This window comes from Periplaneta americana, chromosome 15, assembly GCF_040183065.1.
Source record: "Periplaneta americana isolate PAMFEO1 chromosome 15, P.americana_PAMFEO1_priV1, whole genome shotgun sequence".
Classification (NCBI taxonomy): Eukaryota; Metazoa; Arthropoda; class Insecta; order Blattodea; family Blattidae; genus Periplaneta; species Periplaneta americana.
Genome location: NC_091131.1, coordinates 137,814,560 through 137,827,918, shown reverse-complemented (window position 1 = coordinate 137,827,918; position 13,359 = coordinate 137,814,560). Strand labels below are relative to the sequence as shown.

The 13,359-nt window shown below is 32.1% G+C and overlaps 1 protein-coding gene across 2 annotated transcripts in view; it reads right to left on the bottom strand.

The window, feature by feature from the left end:
• wol (Dolichyl-phosphate beta-glucosyltransferase wollknaeuel) overlaps positions 1–11,725 on the bottom strand; it is a 36,388-nt gene extending 24,663 nt beyond the window's left edge. The window contains exon 1 of one of the 2 annotated variants that reach the window (XM_069848251.1): positions 11,491–11,725. In XM_069848251.1, coding sequence (XP_069704352.1) covers positions 11,491–11,556 — 66 coding nt within the window. In that variant the 5' untranslated portion in view covers positions 11,557–11,725. The remainder of the gene's footprint in view (positions 1–11,490) is intronic. The other variant, XM_069848252.1, reaches the window with a different exon arrangement.
• Between the last annotated feature and the right edge of the window lie 1,634 nt (positions 11,726–13,359).

The following is a 13,359-nucleotide window of genomic DNA, read 5'->3' as shown; positions in this document are numbered from 1 at the left end:
GACTGGCAGATGCTTACTAATGTAATTTCATAGAAACAGTGTGTACTAAATTCCTGCTGCTATGGATATGCGTGTAACTGGGTGGCTTTTGTGGGACGACACATCAGAATTCATTCATAATAATATATAGTAGAAATAGAAATAAATATTATATTTTTTTCATATCACAGAATAAGAATAGTGCACAGGAAGTTCAGGTGATTTCGAAAGTGAAAATCGTCGAATTTATAAGGGAGTTTAATGTTTAATTAAGTTTAATATTTAGGGCACCTTAGTTCAGTAAGCCATGATAATATATTCATAAAAGACAAGTATTTTTCCTGGACCAAAAATACAAATTGAGTAAAATCACCTGACCTTTTCGTACACTAGTTTCTCTTAAAGGTAATTACAATATAATATTTTAATTACTGACAAATTACATTTACCTTTGACTTAGCCAAGATTCGATCCAAATTCAGTTCTATGTTCTACCTAAGAAAGTAATGTATAGAGACGAGAATTTCATGCACTATAAAATCCCAAAATATGCATGCATTCATGCACTATCAAACTATGAAACATGCACGAACAAGCGAAAAATACATTAAAATATGCACTTTCATTTGTGTTCCAAATTTCTTATTTCACTTTACATTTTTTTTTTTTTTTTTTTTGCAACTAACAACATTTCTAAATTGGTTTCTGTGAGGTTCCTGTGCTTGTCAGTCAATAGTTTTGTAGTCAGAGAATGACCTCTCTACATCACAAGAAGTTATGGGTACAAACTTGAATAAACCTTTTTCTGTTATTTAGTTTTTTTTTTTCTTTTTCTTCACCAATATTGATTCCTGAAGCTAAAATAAGGACATAAAAATCGAGAAGCCGAGGTATTCACTCAAAACCATTAAACATGTATTTAAACTGAATATAATGTATATTATATGCATGATTAAGCCAACAATTGCTTAAATATGCATTATGCATGTTTTTATCTCCAAAAAGGCCAAAAAAATGCAAATATGCATGGAAAAAGTAGACCTACACATATTTGGAACCGGAAAGTAATGAAATGGATAAGTGCTAAATTTGAGCTATGTCCTATGTTCCTATAAAAACATGCATTTGCATGGAATTCTCGTCTTTAGTAATGTATTAGCCATATCTCAACCTTTTCTTTTTCTCTTCTACAGAGGAGGGACCCAAAGGCTTAGGCTATACCACAGCCTGAGCCTTATTGTGCTTACCACTCACGTTCTGTGAATGATTAGATAGCAAAGCGGTTATGCTTTTGTATAAGTACAGCACGCCGCACTGTGAACTTAACCTGGGCTATAGTACGGATGAAAATATGTGAATTAATGACAGCGAAATGAGTCCGAGGTACAACACCGAAAGCAATTCTGCTTCAATTGGTTGAGAGAAAACCTCAGAAAATAACACAACCAGGTAACTTGTCCCTACCAGAATTTAAACCCGGGCACACTTGTTTCACAGTCACACGTGTTACTCTATAGCAGTGGACATATCTCAGTCTAATTGAGGACCGTTTTTGCAAAACTTGCTAACTGAAAAAACTAAATTTTACAGGAGAGACAAAATACTATAGTAAGCAAGTTTTTCTGTATGTCTCACTTATAGCAGAAAGCAAGTTTTGAAAAAACGATCACACTTTGACACACTACAATGAAGAGAAATAACCCAATTTTACTAAGACGCTTGAACATCATGTAGAGGCCTGCCTTATGTTAACGAATCCATCAAAATCTCAATTTTGCAAATTTTGCAGTTAGCAAGTTTTGCAAAAACGGTCCTCAATTCAGAATGTAAGTTTAAGTTCGTTGTCCCACTTGTACACTCTTGCTCTCAGACCCCAACTGGCGCTTAATAAAAATAAAAAGTCAAGGTAGAACATCCACCCGCCATTGAACGAATATTGCACACTTTTATCACTGCTAATGTGACAATATAAACCAATTTTCAACACTTTTATCATAGCCACAACACATTTCAATTTTTAGTGCATTATATGGATAGCTGGGGCCTATATGGAATTATCACTGCATTAACACATTGATTAATGTACAAAACACACACTTAACGAACTAAATGTCTCCACCATCACATTCCACTTCTTCCACTAGATGGCTCCCGACATGAAGTACACCAAGGAGGACAACATTTGCAAACGAAATGGCACTAAATGTGAGGAATGTTACTACAGTTGTGTAGTATTACGTGACAGGTTAGGTTAGGTTAGATTAGGTGTGTATTATGTGAGAGGTTAGGTTTGGTTAGGTGCACAGAATTATGTGAGAGGTTAGGTTAGGTTAGATTAGGCGTGTAGTATTATGTGAGAGATGTTGGCGACACTGAAAACCCCGTTAATAATTCTTTCGACAAATTAAGGCATATTCAGGAAATATGGCGATATTTTTCATTCACACACGACGAATTTGGTATATAAGTAAAATATGTATTTGGGGCGGAGTGGGTGGGCATACAGCTTTCCCAGTAATCACATCCAATTTTCACTACTCCATACTATAAATCCTAAACATTTTCATGGTATTTTAATAATTTTCTTTAGTGGCTGGTTCATAAGAATTTCCGAAATTTGTCTTACTTTACATATTTCTATATATGCCTTAATTATTAATATTTTGAAAAATAAATTAAAGTGGCTCTTTCGTTTTCTTTAGCATGGACTACAGCATCTTAAGCATGATGTCATTAAAATGTACTTCGTGGTTTGCCTTTGTATGCAATGCAGTACACCATTTCTATGAAATTACCTTATTATTATTATTATTATTATTATTATTATTATTATTATTATTACTGGTTAGGTTAGGTTAGGAGAACGGCCCCAAGGTTCACTCAGCCTTCTATAAAATTGAGTACCGGGTCTTTCCCGGGGGTAAAAGGCGGTCAGAGCGTGGTGCCGACCACACCACCTCATTCTAGTGCCGAGGTCATGGAAAGCATGGGGCTCTACCTCTATGCCCCCCAAGTGCCTTCATGGCATGTTACGGGGATACCTTTACCTTTATTATTATTACTGGTATTCCTATTGGTTAAACGAGTGCTGAGGTAGTTCCCTTTCCACTTTACTTCCACATCTTCAGCTGTCTCCTCTGTAATACCTACTGTACATTACTTTGGTGACATTAGGAAAGTTTCACGCTAGTGTACACTCAGACTATGCTTTGCATATACGAATCTGTGACAGGTTAGGTTAGGCTTTTATTATGCCTTGCATATACAAATCTCTGCAGGATTTTCAAAGCCTGGTGATTTTTTTTAGCAATGTTGTCAGCATAATGGCCACTAAATTCAATAACTCACTTTCTAGTTACAGACAAACATATCGAGGTCTACCTCAGGGCACTGTCCTCAGCACAACTTTATTCAATATTTATATAAATGACTTACCCTCCCTATTAGAGGAATCAAACATGAAAACAGCACTATTTGCAGATGATATTAGTTTTGTGGACTTACGGATCTTACAGACATAGAGACAAAATTCAAAATTCTGCTCTTAAAGCTCGAAATCAACTACATGAATGGAATACATCAAATTTGATGACACTCAATTTAAGCAAAAGTAACTACCAAATATTTTCACTTGGTAAAAAAGAAAGAGAATTCAATATCCAATACAATGGCCAACACCTTCCTAGGACTTATGAATCCAAATATCTTGGAGTTATTTTCGATAGTAAGTTAACATGGACCAACCATTTGAAATACATTTCTGAAAGAGCTCGTAAAAGATTCTCCCTTCTAAAAAGACTAGCAGGAAAGAAATGGGGATGCTCTAGGAATACTCTGAACACTACATACAAAATGTTTATACAGCCAGTGCTGACATACTGCGGAGAAATTTTAATTACTTCACCTTTCATAAACGAAATAGAATATGTTCAAAACCAAGATCTCAGACTCATTACTGGTGGAATCAAAACAACTCCAATAGATTCTATGAGATTCCTCACTAATATTAACAGCATCAAAATGACAATAGAAGAAAAAGCACTGATTCAATATGAAAAACTTATTAGATTACCAGGAAACAATTGGCATTCATACAGTCCTCTCTGTAGATTGAAAACTCAAAAAAGTTTCATATCCATTGTTCAAGAATTAAAACAGAAAATCAATATCCCGAATTTAAAAGAAAACCTACAAATTAAACCAAACCCTTTAACTCTATTAAATATAGAATATAATCTAAATTTAACAGAAGAAATACTAAAATCAGAAGTAAACACTGAAATACTAAAACAATTGTCTTTAGAGACAATATTAGGTACCTTCCACAAAACTGGCTTCATTTATACACTGACAGATCCTTGATCTCCACTTTCTCTCTTCCTACTTTATAGATCTCTTGGGTATGGAACAACAAGTTTTGATGGAGAAATCATTGCAATAAGTGAAAGTCTCAGGAATCTTCTATGCCACATAAATAAATTTAAAAATGCAGTTATATTGTCAGACTCCAAAGCAGCTATTCTATCAATAGTCTCTAAACACACACCTTCATCTCAAACAGCAGAAACAACTAAAATGCTCTCTCAATTAATATCACTCAATAAAAGAATTGTATTCCAATGGATACCATCCCATTGTGGAATCCTGGGAAACGAGAATGCGGATGCTTTAGCAAAGAAGGGGAGCACTGCTACTTACAGACCTGTTACTAAATCTACGTATTACTCTGTGAAAAGATTTATTAAATCTACATACTTAGACTTCAACAAACAAAATTTGATAACACAATCTCAAGGGAAAAAATGGTACTCTCTGCATCAAAATCCACAGTTAATTCCCGATTTACCACGAAAATCGTCTGTAGCTGCATTTAGATTGGCAACAGGCCATGATTGTTTGGCCAAACACCTGCATAGAATTGGAATATATCAGTCCCCTAACTGCCCATTGTGCAACTCAAACCAACAAATGGATTCGGAACACCTCAAAATCTGTGCTTCAGTGGCTGGCCATGATAATATCTTTGAAAAATATTGGAGTGCAAGAGGTCAAATGACTTTATTGTCAAACGCCTGGCATTAGAAAATAACAACAACTTTCTTCACATTACATTGTATCGTGTGTTTTATGTCCCTACATTCATTTCCTTCACTAGAAATCACGTTTGCACTTTCATTACCACGCACCTCTCATTTCACACAGAGAGGGGCATAAGCACGAGGATTACCAGGTTTGAATTTCCCCTCCTTTAACTTAAAAAAATGACATAGCCTATTTAGATTTAAGTGTTTTTATCCATAATCGTTTTCCCTTCTCTAAATTTTCATTGTCAGAATAACAAAATCTACATCGACATAAGACATAGTCCTGCTACTCCTCCTTCAATATAATCCCTGTGCTTGGTGTTGTGGCACGTTCGAATTATAACACTGCTAGCTTTATTCTATTCTATTATATTCAATTTATTAAACCATTAGACAAACAGTGATAGGTTTCGTCACAAATACAGAAGGTGAAAAAAAACATTAGTACAAATACATATAATTTAAAACAGTAAAGTTTAATTAGAACAATGAAAGCACAAAATATTTTGGAACTATGAAAATTAACGAAAACATTTCACTCTTAATGTATTATTTGTAACTAGGCCTAAATGTAGATAGGCAACTTATTTATAAAAAAAAAATAATAATTTCATTTGAATATAGTCCTATGTTTAAAAAACTCATTTACAGAACAGAAAGGATTAGCTTTATTAGAAGCCAATTATAAAATATAGTTTTGAAGCTATTGGTTGGCAACTTATAATATTGACTGGGAAGCTTATTACATAATTTCATCCCCATGACAGAAAAATTTGTACTAACTTAGTCTTATGTACCGTAACCTACAATATGGAATATTAATTTGTTCACTATTTCTAATTTCATGATCACGTATATTGGCTACTAATAAGTAATTGTCTATGTTATGTCGAGTGTGAAGGACTAGATCGTGTATGTGTATATATATAAAACCACCTGGCGTTGCAAGGGTTTTCCTTTCTGCTTCTGTTTTCAATTAAACTGCTTATTACATTTTCGGAAATCTCGGAAACCTAACTATAGACAACCAAAACGAATTGCCTTTACTAAGCTAAGATTTATTCTTTACTTAACGTCACTTACATGAATTGATGAACTCCTTAGCGAAATGCCTGCCAGCGTTAACTCAATTTAAAACAGTTGTAAATCAGGCACCGAAAAGAAAACATGTCATCATGTGCCTGACGATCAAGGTTTTTTTTTTATTTATATATTTGTTTTTATTTATTTATTCTGATGTAGTTGAGGCCATTAGGCCTTCTCTTCCACACCGCCAGAAATACAAATAAAATAATAGAAAAATCGAACTATGAACAAAGTAAAACCCAACAATAATATGATTCATTTTCTTCTTTCTGATCAGTTTCAGCATCGAATCAATATGTACATATATAATTTAATTTATATTGGAAGATTTTTTACCCCTTGACCGCTGTACACCCACTTATATCATACCCAGTTTTTTTTTTAAATATGACTTGGAAAATTATATCTCACAAATTCAGAACATATTATATTAATTCTTATTTTATACACAGAATACAGATACAATATGAACTTGCAATAAGTCATTTTTTTTACATAAAGGCTAATATTCTGAGAGACATATAGGCTTGACGGTATTTTAGAAATTAAGAGATTGTTATTTCCACAACCCATAACATACTACATTTGCAACGTGATTATACAGATAAAATTTCGCAGTAACATATTTTCGGACGTGAACAACAATATTTTGAGAGACGTATATTTTAGAATTAATACAATGCTATTGTCAGTCGGCTTATGTACATTCACATACTACATTAGCAACATGACAGAAATGTAATTGAATTGCTTTTTGATATGCGTAAAATCTTTTTTTTTCTCACTCCTTTGTAAAAAATATAGTCGAGGATGTGAAAAACACGCAGTTTTTAAGTAAATGTCTGCAACTTTGAGGTACTGTCCTTGAGCTTCATTTTAATATGGTTATTACAAATGCTAGTCGCACTGAATTTCAATTGCATTACATAGAACGGGTATCATAGCAATACGTGGGATAAAAACATCTTATCCTTTCGTTTTTCCAGTTAATATTGCGGCTTTATTACGTTTCGCATGGGTTCTTCACACCAATTCATGTTGGTGCATAATTTTGGTGGGTTAATATTTCGCAGTAGTACGTCTGGTTATTCAATATTAAGTAAATTATGTGGTAGCAATCCTTGTAGTTTGAAAGAATTCTACAATTCAGTTGGATAAAACTCACTATCTACAACTGCATCGAGAAATTCATAATACGGTCATGGACTGCGTAAAGATATTTATTGTACGAATTATCTAGTTTTAGCCTTCATGATGTTTACCAACAATGTCATTCGTGTTATAATTTCCATGGCCATTTCGATGTTGAATACAAAAGACAATAATAAAAAAACAATTGACTATAGAAAATAGCATTTTAATATTACATGTTTGGTCGTATTTATTTCTATTTTTTATATTTTAATTAATTTAACGTCCATTTGTACAATTTTAATATAGCCTATGTTTTTCTCCTGGTTATGAAGGTTAAATGTGCAAACTTTGGCACATATCGGTCGAAGCGTGTAGATCTGTATAGAGAACATACATACCCACTTTCACTTTTAGCATATATATTAAGATATCAGTATAATTGTATGGTAACTTTGAGACAGCATAAATAAAATACTACGGGTATATTATTTATGTAGTAAAACTCCCTTTATGGCGGGTTAAAATAAAATAACGTATATAAAATAATGTAAATAAATTATAAAAAAAAAAGAGCAGTTGAGCTCAGGTTCGATCCTATGACCCCTTACACTACAATCACTCATCTTACCACTACGCTACAGAAAGCTATGTATTAAAGTGCTTGAATTTAAGTATTCTGAATGTTTTACATTTGCTGTCTATTATGTTTGATTTTGAATTTATAAAAACTAAACAAATATGTGTTTTATGTCATTTTGTATTGTATATTATTGCCCATGATACATTCAATCAAGAGATCGTACCTCAATTTACGTAGTTTTAATTTAATATTATTTTATTTTATATTCCAATAACAATATGGCCGCTTTTACAACGGAAGAAGACGTGACTGGATGACGTCAATAAAAAAAACAATTGATTGTAGAAGAGGCCATTGTAATATCATAAAGGCCTTTTTACGTTCTAATTTGTATTGTTCTCAATAATTTAACGTCCATCTGTCCAATTTTAATGTAGCCTATGTTCTTCTCTGGGTTATGAAGATTAAATGTGCAAATTTTGGCAAATATCGGTCAAAGAGTATAGATTTGTATAGAGAGAGAGAGAGAGAAAAAAAAACACACACACACACACACGCACGCACGCACGCACGCACGCACACACACACACACACACACACAGAGAGAGAGAGATATATTCAATTATATATATGACTGTTAATATCTGGGATTGTATGAAAAGTGGTCGACGATGTTCAAGATTGTTTCATTGAATAGAATTCTAATGGCTTTATATTGCAAAATCAAGACACTCCCAATTTTGGTACCATTTCCCCACAAAATTGAGGCATATTGGATTATCGACTGAAAGAAAGGAAAGTAGGCAATCTTAAAACAATTTTGAGAAACGCAAGTCACTAATTTCTTTAATGAATATATAATTCTTGGTAACATTGTGCATATATATATATATATATATATATATATATATATATATATATATATATATATATATATATATATATACACGAAATGTTTTTCCTATGTTAAACTGGAGTGTATAAAATGGCCTAGAAATTTGGTGTAGTTTTGTATGTTGTCCTTTTTTATTAGACGATTTAGGCTGAAAGTTATATTGATAATCTTTTCTTGATTAAGCAGAAAACCATTCGATTCAAACCATAAAGCCATCTGTGACAGAATATTGTTGGTTAGAACATGTAATTCATTCAGAACAGAGCTAGAACATACGAATGTAGTGTCATCAGTTTTAATTGTTATAGCTTTAATGAAAAAAGAAACATCATTAATTGCTATTAAGAATAGTAGAGGACCAATTATTGAGCGTTGTGGAACACCATAATGTGTACTGGTGAGACTTGACCAATTTTCACCTATTGAGACTAATTGCCTTCTACCATGATGATAAGTTCTAAAAAAATATTTAGTGTATTCCCTCGAATACCATAAAATTCTAATTTTGATAAAATTAAGTTGTGATCAATGCAATCGAACGCTTTGGAGAGATCACAAAAATACAGCATTAACTTGTGAACTATTTTCAAAATTTCTTAAAATTTCAGTTTTTAAAAGCTCAATTACATCATTTGTTGATTTCCTTTTTCTAAAACCAAACTGGTTAGTACTAAAGAGAGTTGAATTTTTAAAGTAGTAATAAATTTGACTGAAAATTGCATACTTTATTCAAATATCTCGGATAGCTTGGTCTGTAACTACTTGGACTTGATCTAGGCCTATTGCTTTTTTTTATAAATTGGGATTACTTTCGAAATTTTTAGTTGATCTAGAAATTTATCTTGTTTCAGACAAATATTGATCATATTTGTAAGAGGAATATAAATTGCATTTTGAACGTTTTTTTTTAAATCATTTGACATATCATAAACATCTTTTGAATTTGATGTTTTCAAAGTTTTTATTATGTTCAATACCTCCTCAGTGATGACCTCTCTCCATTTAAAAGTACATGAAATATTGTCATTTCTAGTAAGTATTTCCATAGGGGATAGCTCAGGGCATTGAATTTTGGATTTGATTATGTTCACCAAGTCAATGAAAAGTTTATTAAACTTTTCCAGCGATATATTATGATTGTGTATTTGATTTTGAGAGTTAGTAGTCCTTTCTCTATTTATCAGATTCCAGGCAGTTTTATATTTGTTATCAGAGCTGACAATTAATTTTGTATTATTTAATATAGTTTCGCTTGAGTTAATTGATTTCCGTATTGTTTTTAATTTGATTTAATTTATTTTTAACTGCGAGCAGACCAGTCTTCTTATAAATATCATGTACCATTAGTAATTGGGTTTTCATCTGTTTTAATTCTTCACAGTACCATTTGTTTTTATGCTTTTTTGCCAATAATTTAGTTTTACTTTCTTGACTTCGAATGATAAATTATTTAAAAATTCATTAAAGATTTGAGTCACATTTGGCTCTTGAACATTGAAGATGGATTCCTAATCAATATTGTCCATATAACAACAAAAATTCATTATTTTTTCAGCAGTAAATAAACGCTTTTTAATAATTTGAGGTTGGTTGTGTCCGTTTCTCAAGTGAAAATTTAATTGCAATAATAAAGCAGAGTGGTCGGAATATGGAAAATTATTTACTTGAATGCTATATGATTCCCGCTGACTACTTATAAATATGTTATCGAGGCATGCTTTACCTCTTATTGAAGTGTAATTTCCTGGATATAAGTTGAATTGTCTTAATAGATTTAATAGGTCAAGTACAGTCGTTGTCTCTGTTAAGACATTAAAGTCAGAGTTTAGAGACCTACCGCCTGGTACTTACCTTGTAATAAAATGAAGTCGGCACATTATGAAATTTAACTTGTTGTGAAACATATTGAGAAGATTGTTTTGACAGTTCTGCAGTGCAGATGTTAAATATTGTACATTGTCGTTTTTAAACTCATTTTAAGAGCGGTATTCACCCATTTGTTAGTTTGAGTTCTGACTTTATTGTGAAACATTAGTTTAACATTCTGTGCATTTGACAATTCATGTTTTATATATAATAATATTATTAAATATTCCGTAACATAATAATTATAATAAAACGCAAAATTTATAATACCGTCAATTGTAAACAGTTTTAATAATGACTTCTCCTTGACAAAATTCTGCGTACGCCACAGCACACATTTATTATTTTGCTACATTTCCGAACAAATCTTTTCTTAAGATATTTCCTTATAAAATTCTTAACTTTCGAAATCCATCATATCCTTAGCTTTTGAAATCCATCTCCGCCAAAAAAAAAAAAAAAAAAAAAAAAAAAAAAAAAAAAAAAAAAAAAAAAAACCTATAAATTTCAGAACACGGATACCATCCGTTCCCTCTTACTCCAAAATTTCAACCTTGTGCATAGAAAATAAACGATTGGCAGTGAAAAGTGCCTTTTCGACCATTTTTACTTCCAATATCACCGGAACTACCTCAACGCTCGTTTTTCCTTCTTATTATTTACGACACTAACTCGTAACTACAAATTGAAAGAGGTGAGAAATTTCAGATGTCATGCATACGACAGGTGAAAATTGGGGATCGAACAAGAAATTACTAAACCAGAAAGCCGGAAAACAAATTCCGAAAATTCTAACTTCTGCTGTGAGGCAGTATGGTAGTTGCAATCGTAATGTAAAAAATTACATACTTATGTGGAATACTTACCATAAGAAAAGTAATCAGCATTAGGATCACTCCGCAACAGAAAACTGAGTAAATTTCTAACATCATGATGTCCTTAAAAATCAATTTGTTATAAATCCATAGTAAGTAGGCCTACCATAACTTCATTCAAACACAATACTATTTATGGACACGTACATTACATGTGGCAACTAGCTCCAACATTACATCATTTTTACGCCATTCCGCATCATTTGTTCTTCACTGCCAGTGAGACAAACAGTGTTGCCAATGCTTGTTAATGAAATTACCCCCATATAATCCTGAAATTACCCGATTTTGCTCCAAAATATCCACATATAATTCTGAAATTACCCTCTAAAATACCCCCCAACCCCAGACATTTCAAAAATTATTATAATTGTGAATTACAGGAACGCCACTTCTTACCTTTTTCAAAATCGCTGAAATAAACTATAAAACGAAAGTATTAAAAAAAATTGTGTTAGAAGATTGAATTATTTTTGGTCCAGGGAGCATCCGCTTTTTGGTGCAAAGATAATTCGTTTGGCGTGTTTCTTAATTGAAATCACAGTCTACTATAGAATGTGGTTGAAATTATGAAATGACGTTCCTGTGCTTCACATTTAATATAATTAAATATAAACATCAGAAATATCAAATAGATGGACACCAAATTACATATTAAGTTAAATTGCTTCTGTTCATTTACAGAACCTTGATATTCCTTAGATCCAACATAGATCTTTATCAGACTAGATCAGATATACATTCCTTCATAAATTAGATTACACAAGGTGAAGATTGAATGTGAGCTCAAATACCTGCTTTTTTTAATGGCATAAATATATTTAATAAGTTACGATTGGAGGCGAGAAAGTTACCAATAAATAGGTTTAAGTCCTGCATACATAGATGGTTGCTGAACAAACCTCTCTATTCAGTGAATGAATTCATGGAGTGTGATGTAAATATTGTATTTTAGAAATGTAACCCTTTCTTTATATTTTAATTTGTCTCTGTATTTTAATTATAGCTTTTGTCCTTATATAAAAGTTAACCTACAGCATACTCTGTTTATCTCTCAGTGTTTGTTTTATTTATTTCTCAGTGTTTGTTTATTTGGCTATGTATTTTTATTTGTTTATAATTATTTGTTTACTTGTCTATATTTATTTGTGCTAAGTTTGTTTGTGCATGTGTGAGTGTATGTGTGCGTGTGTATATTATCGAACCTGACGATGTCATATCCAGGCCTTGTACACTGGTTTCTGACAAATAATAATAATTATTATTATAATAATAATAATAATAATTATTATTATTATTATTATTATTATAATAATAATAATTATTATTATTATTATTATCCCCTCCATTGCAGCCATCAATGCTACAACCAACGAGTTAGATACTATAGAGAGGCTAAAGACCTCTGATAAGCGCTCCCTGCGGAGGCCAACAGTACTATGGATCGTTCCCTAAAAAACATGGCGTCTTTAGTACCGCCAGCCTCCGCAAGGAGTGCTTATCAAAGGTACACTGTAACGAGTTGGTACATGTATTATATTTTTCAGATACATCAATATTTAATTTAAACATTTCGCTATAGGTTTGGTAAAAAGCTGATTTATAAATGAAAAAGTAATAATTAAGACTTTAAAATTTCCAAAAATGTCTCATTCCCTCGGATTTAAATGAAATGTACCGTAAATCATAATATTCGTTGCTGGATAATTAAACCCTCTCAATACAGGTACCATGGCCGCAGAGAATTATAAGATAAGACGGACTGAGCATAAGCGAAATATCTGTATTAATAAGTTTGTACCATCAAGAGTTTAGTATTTATTGTGTTTATAGGGCCTACTCCAATTTTCTTTTTATTAA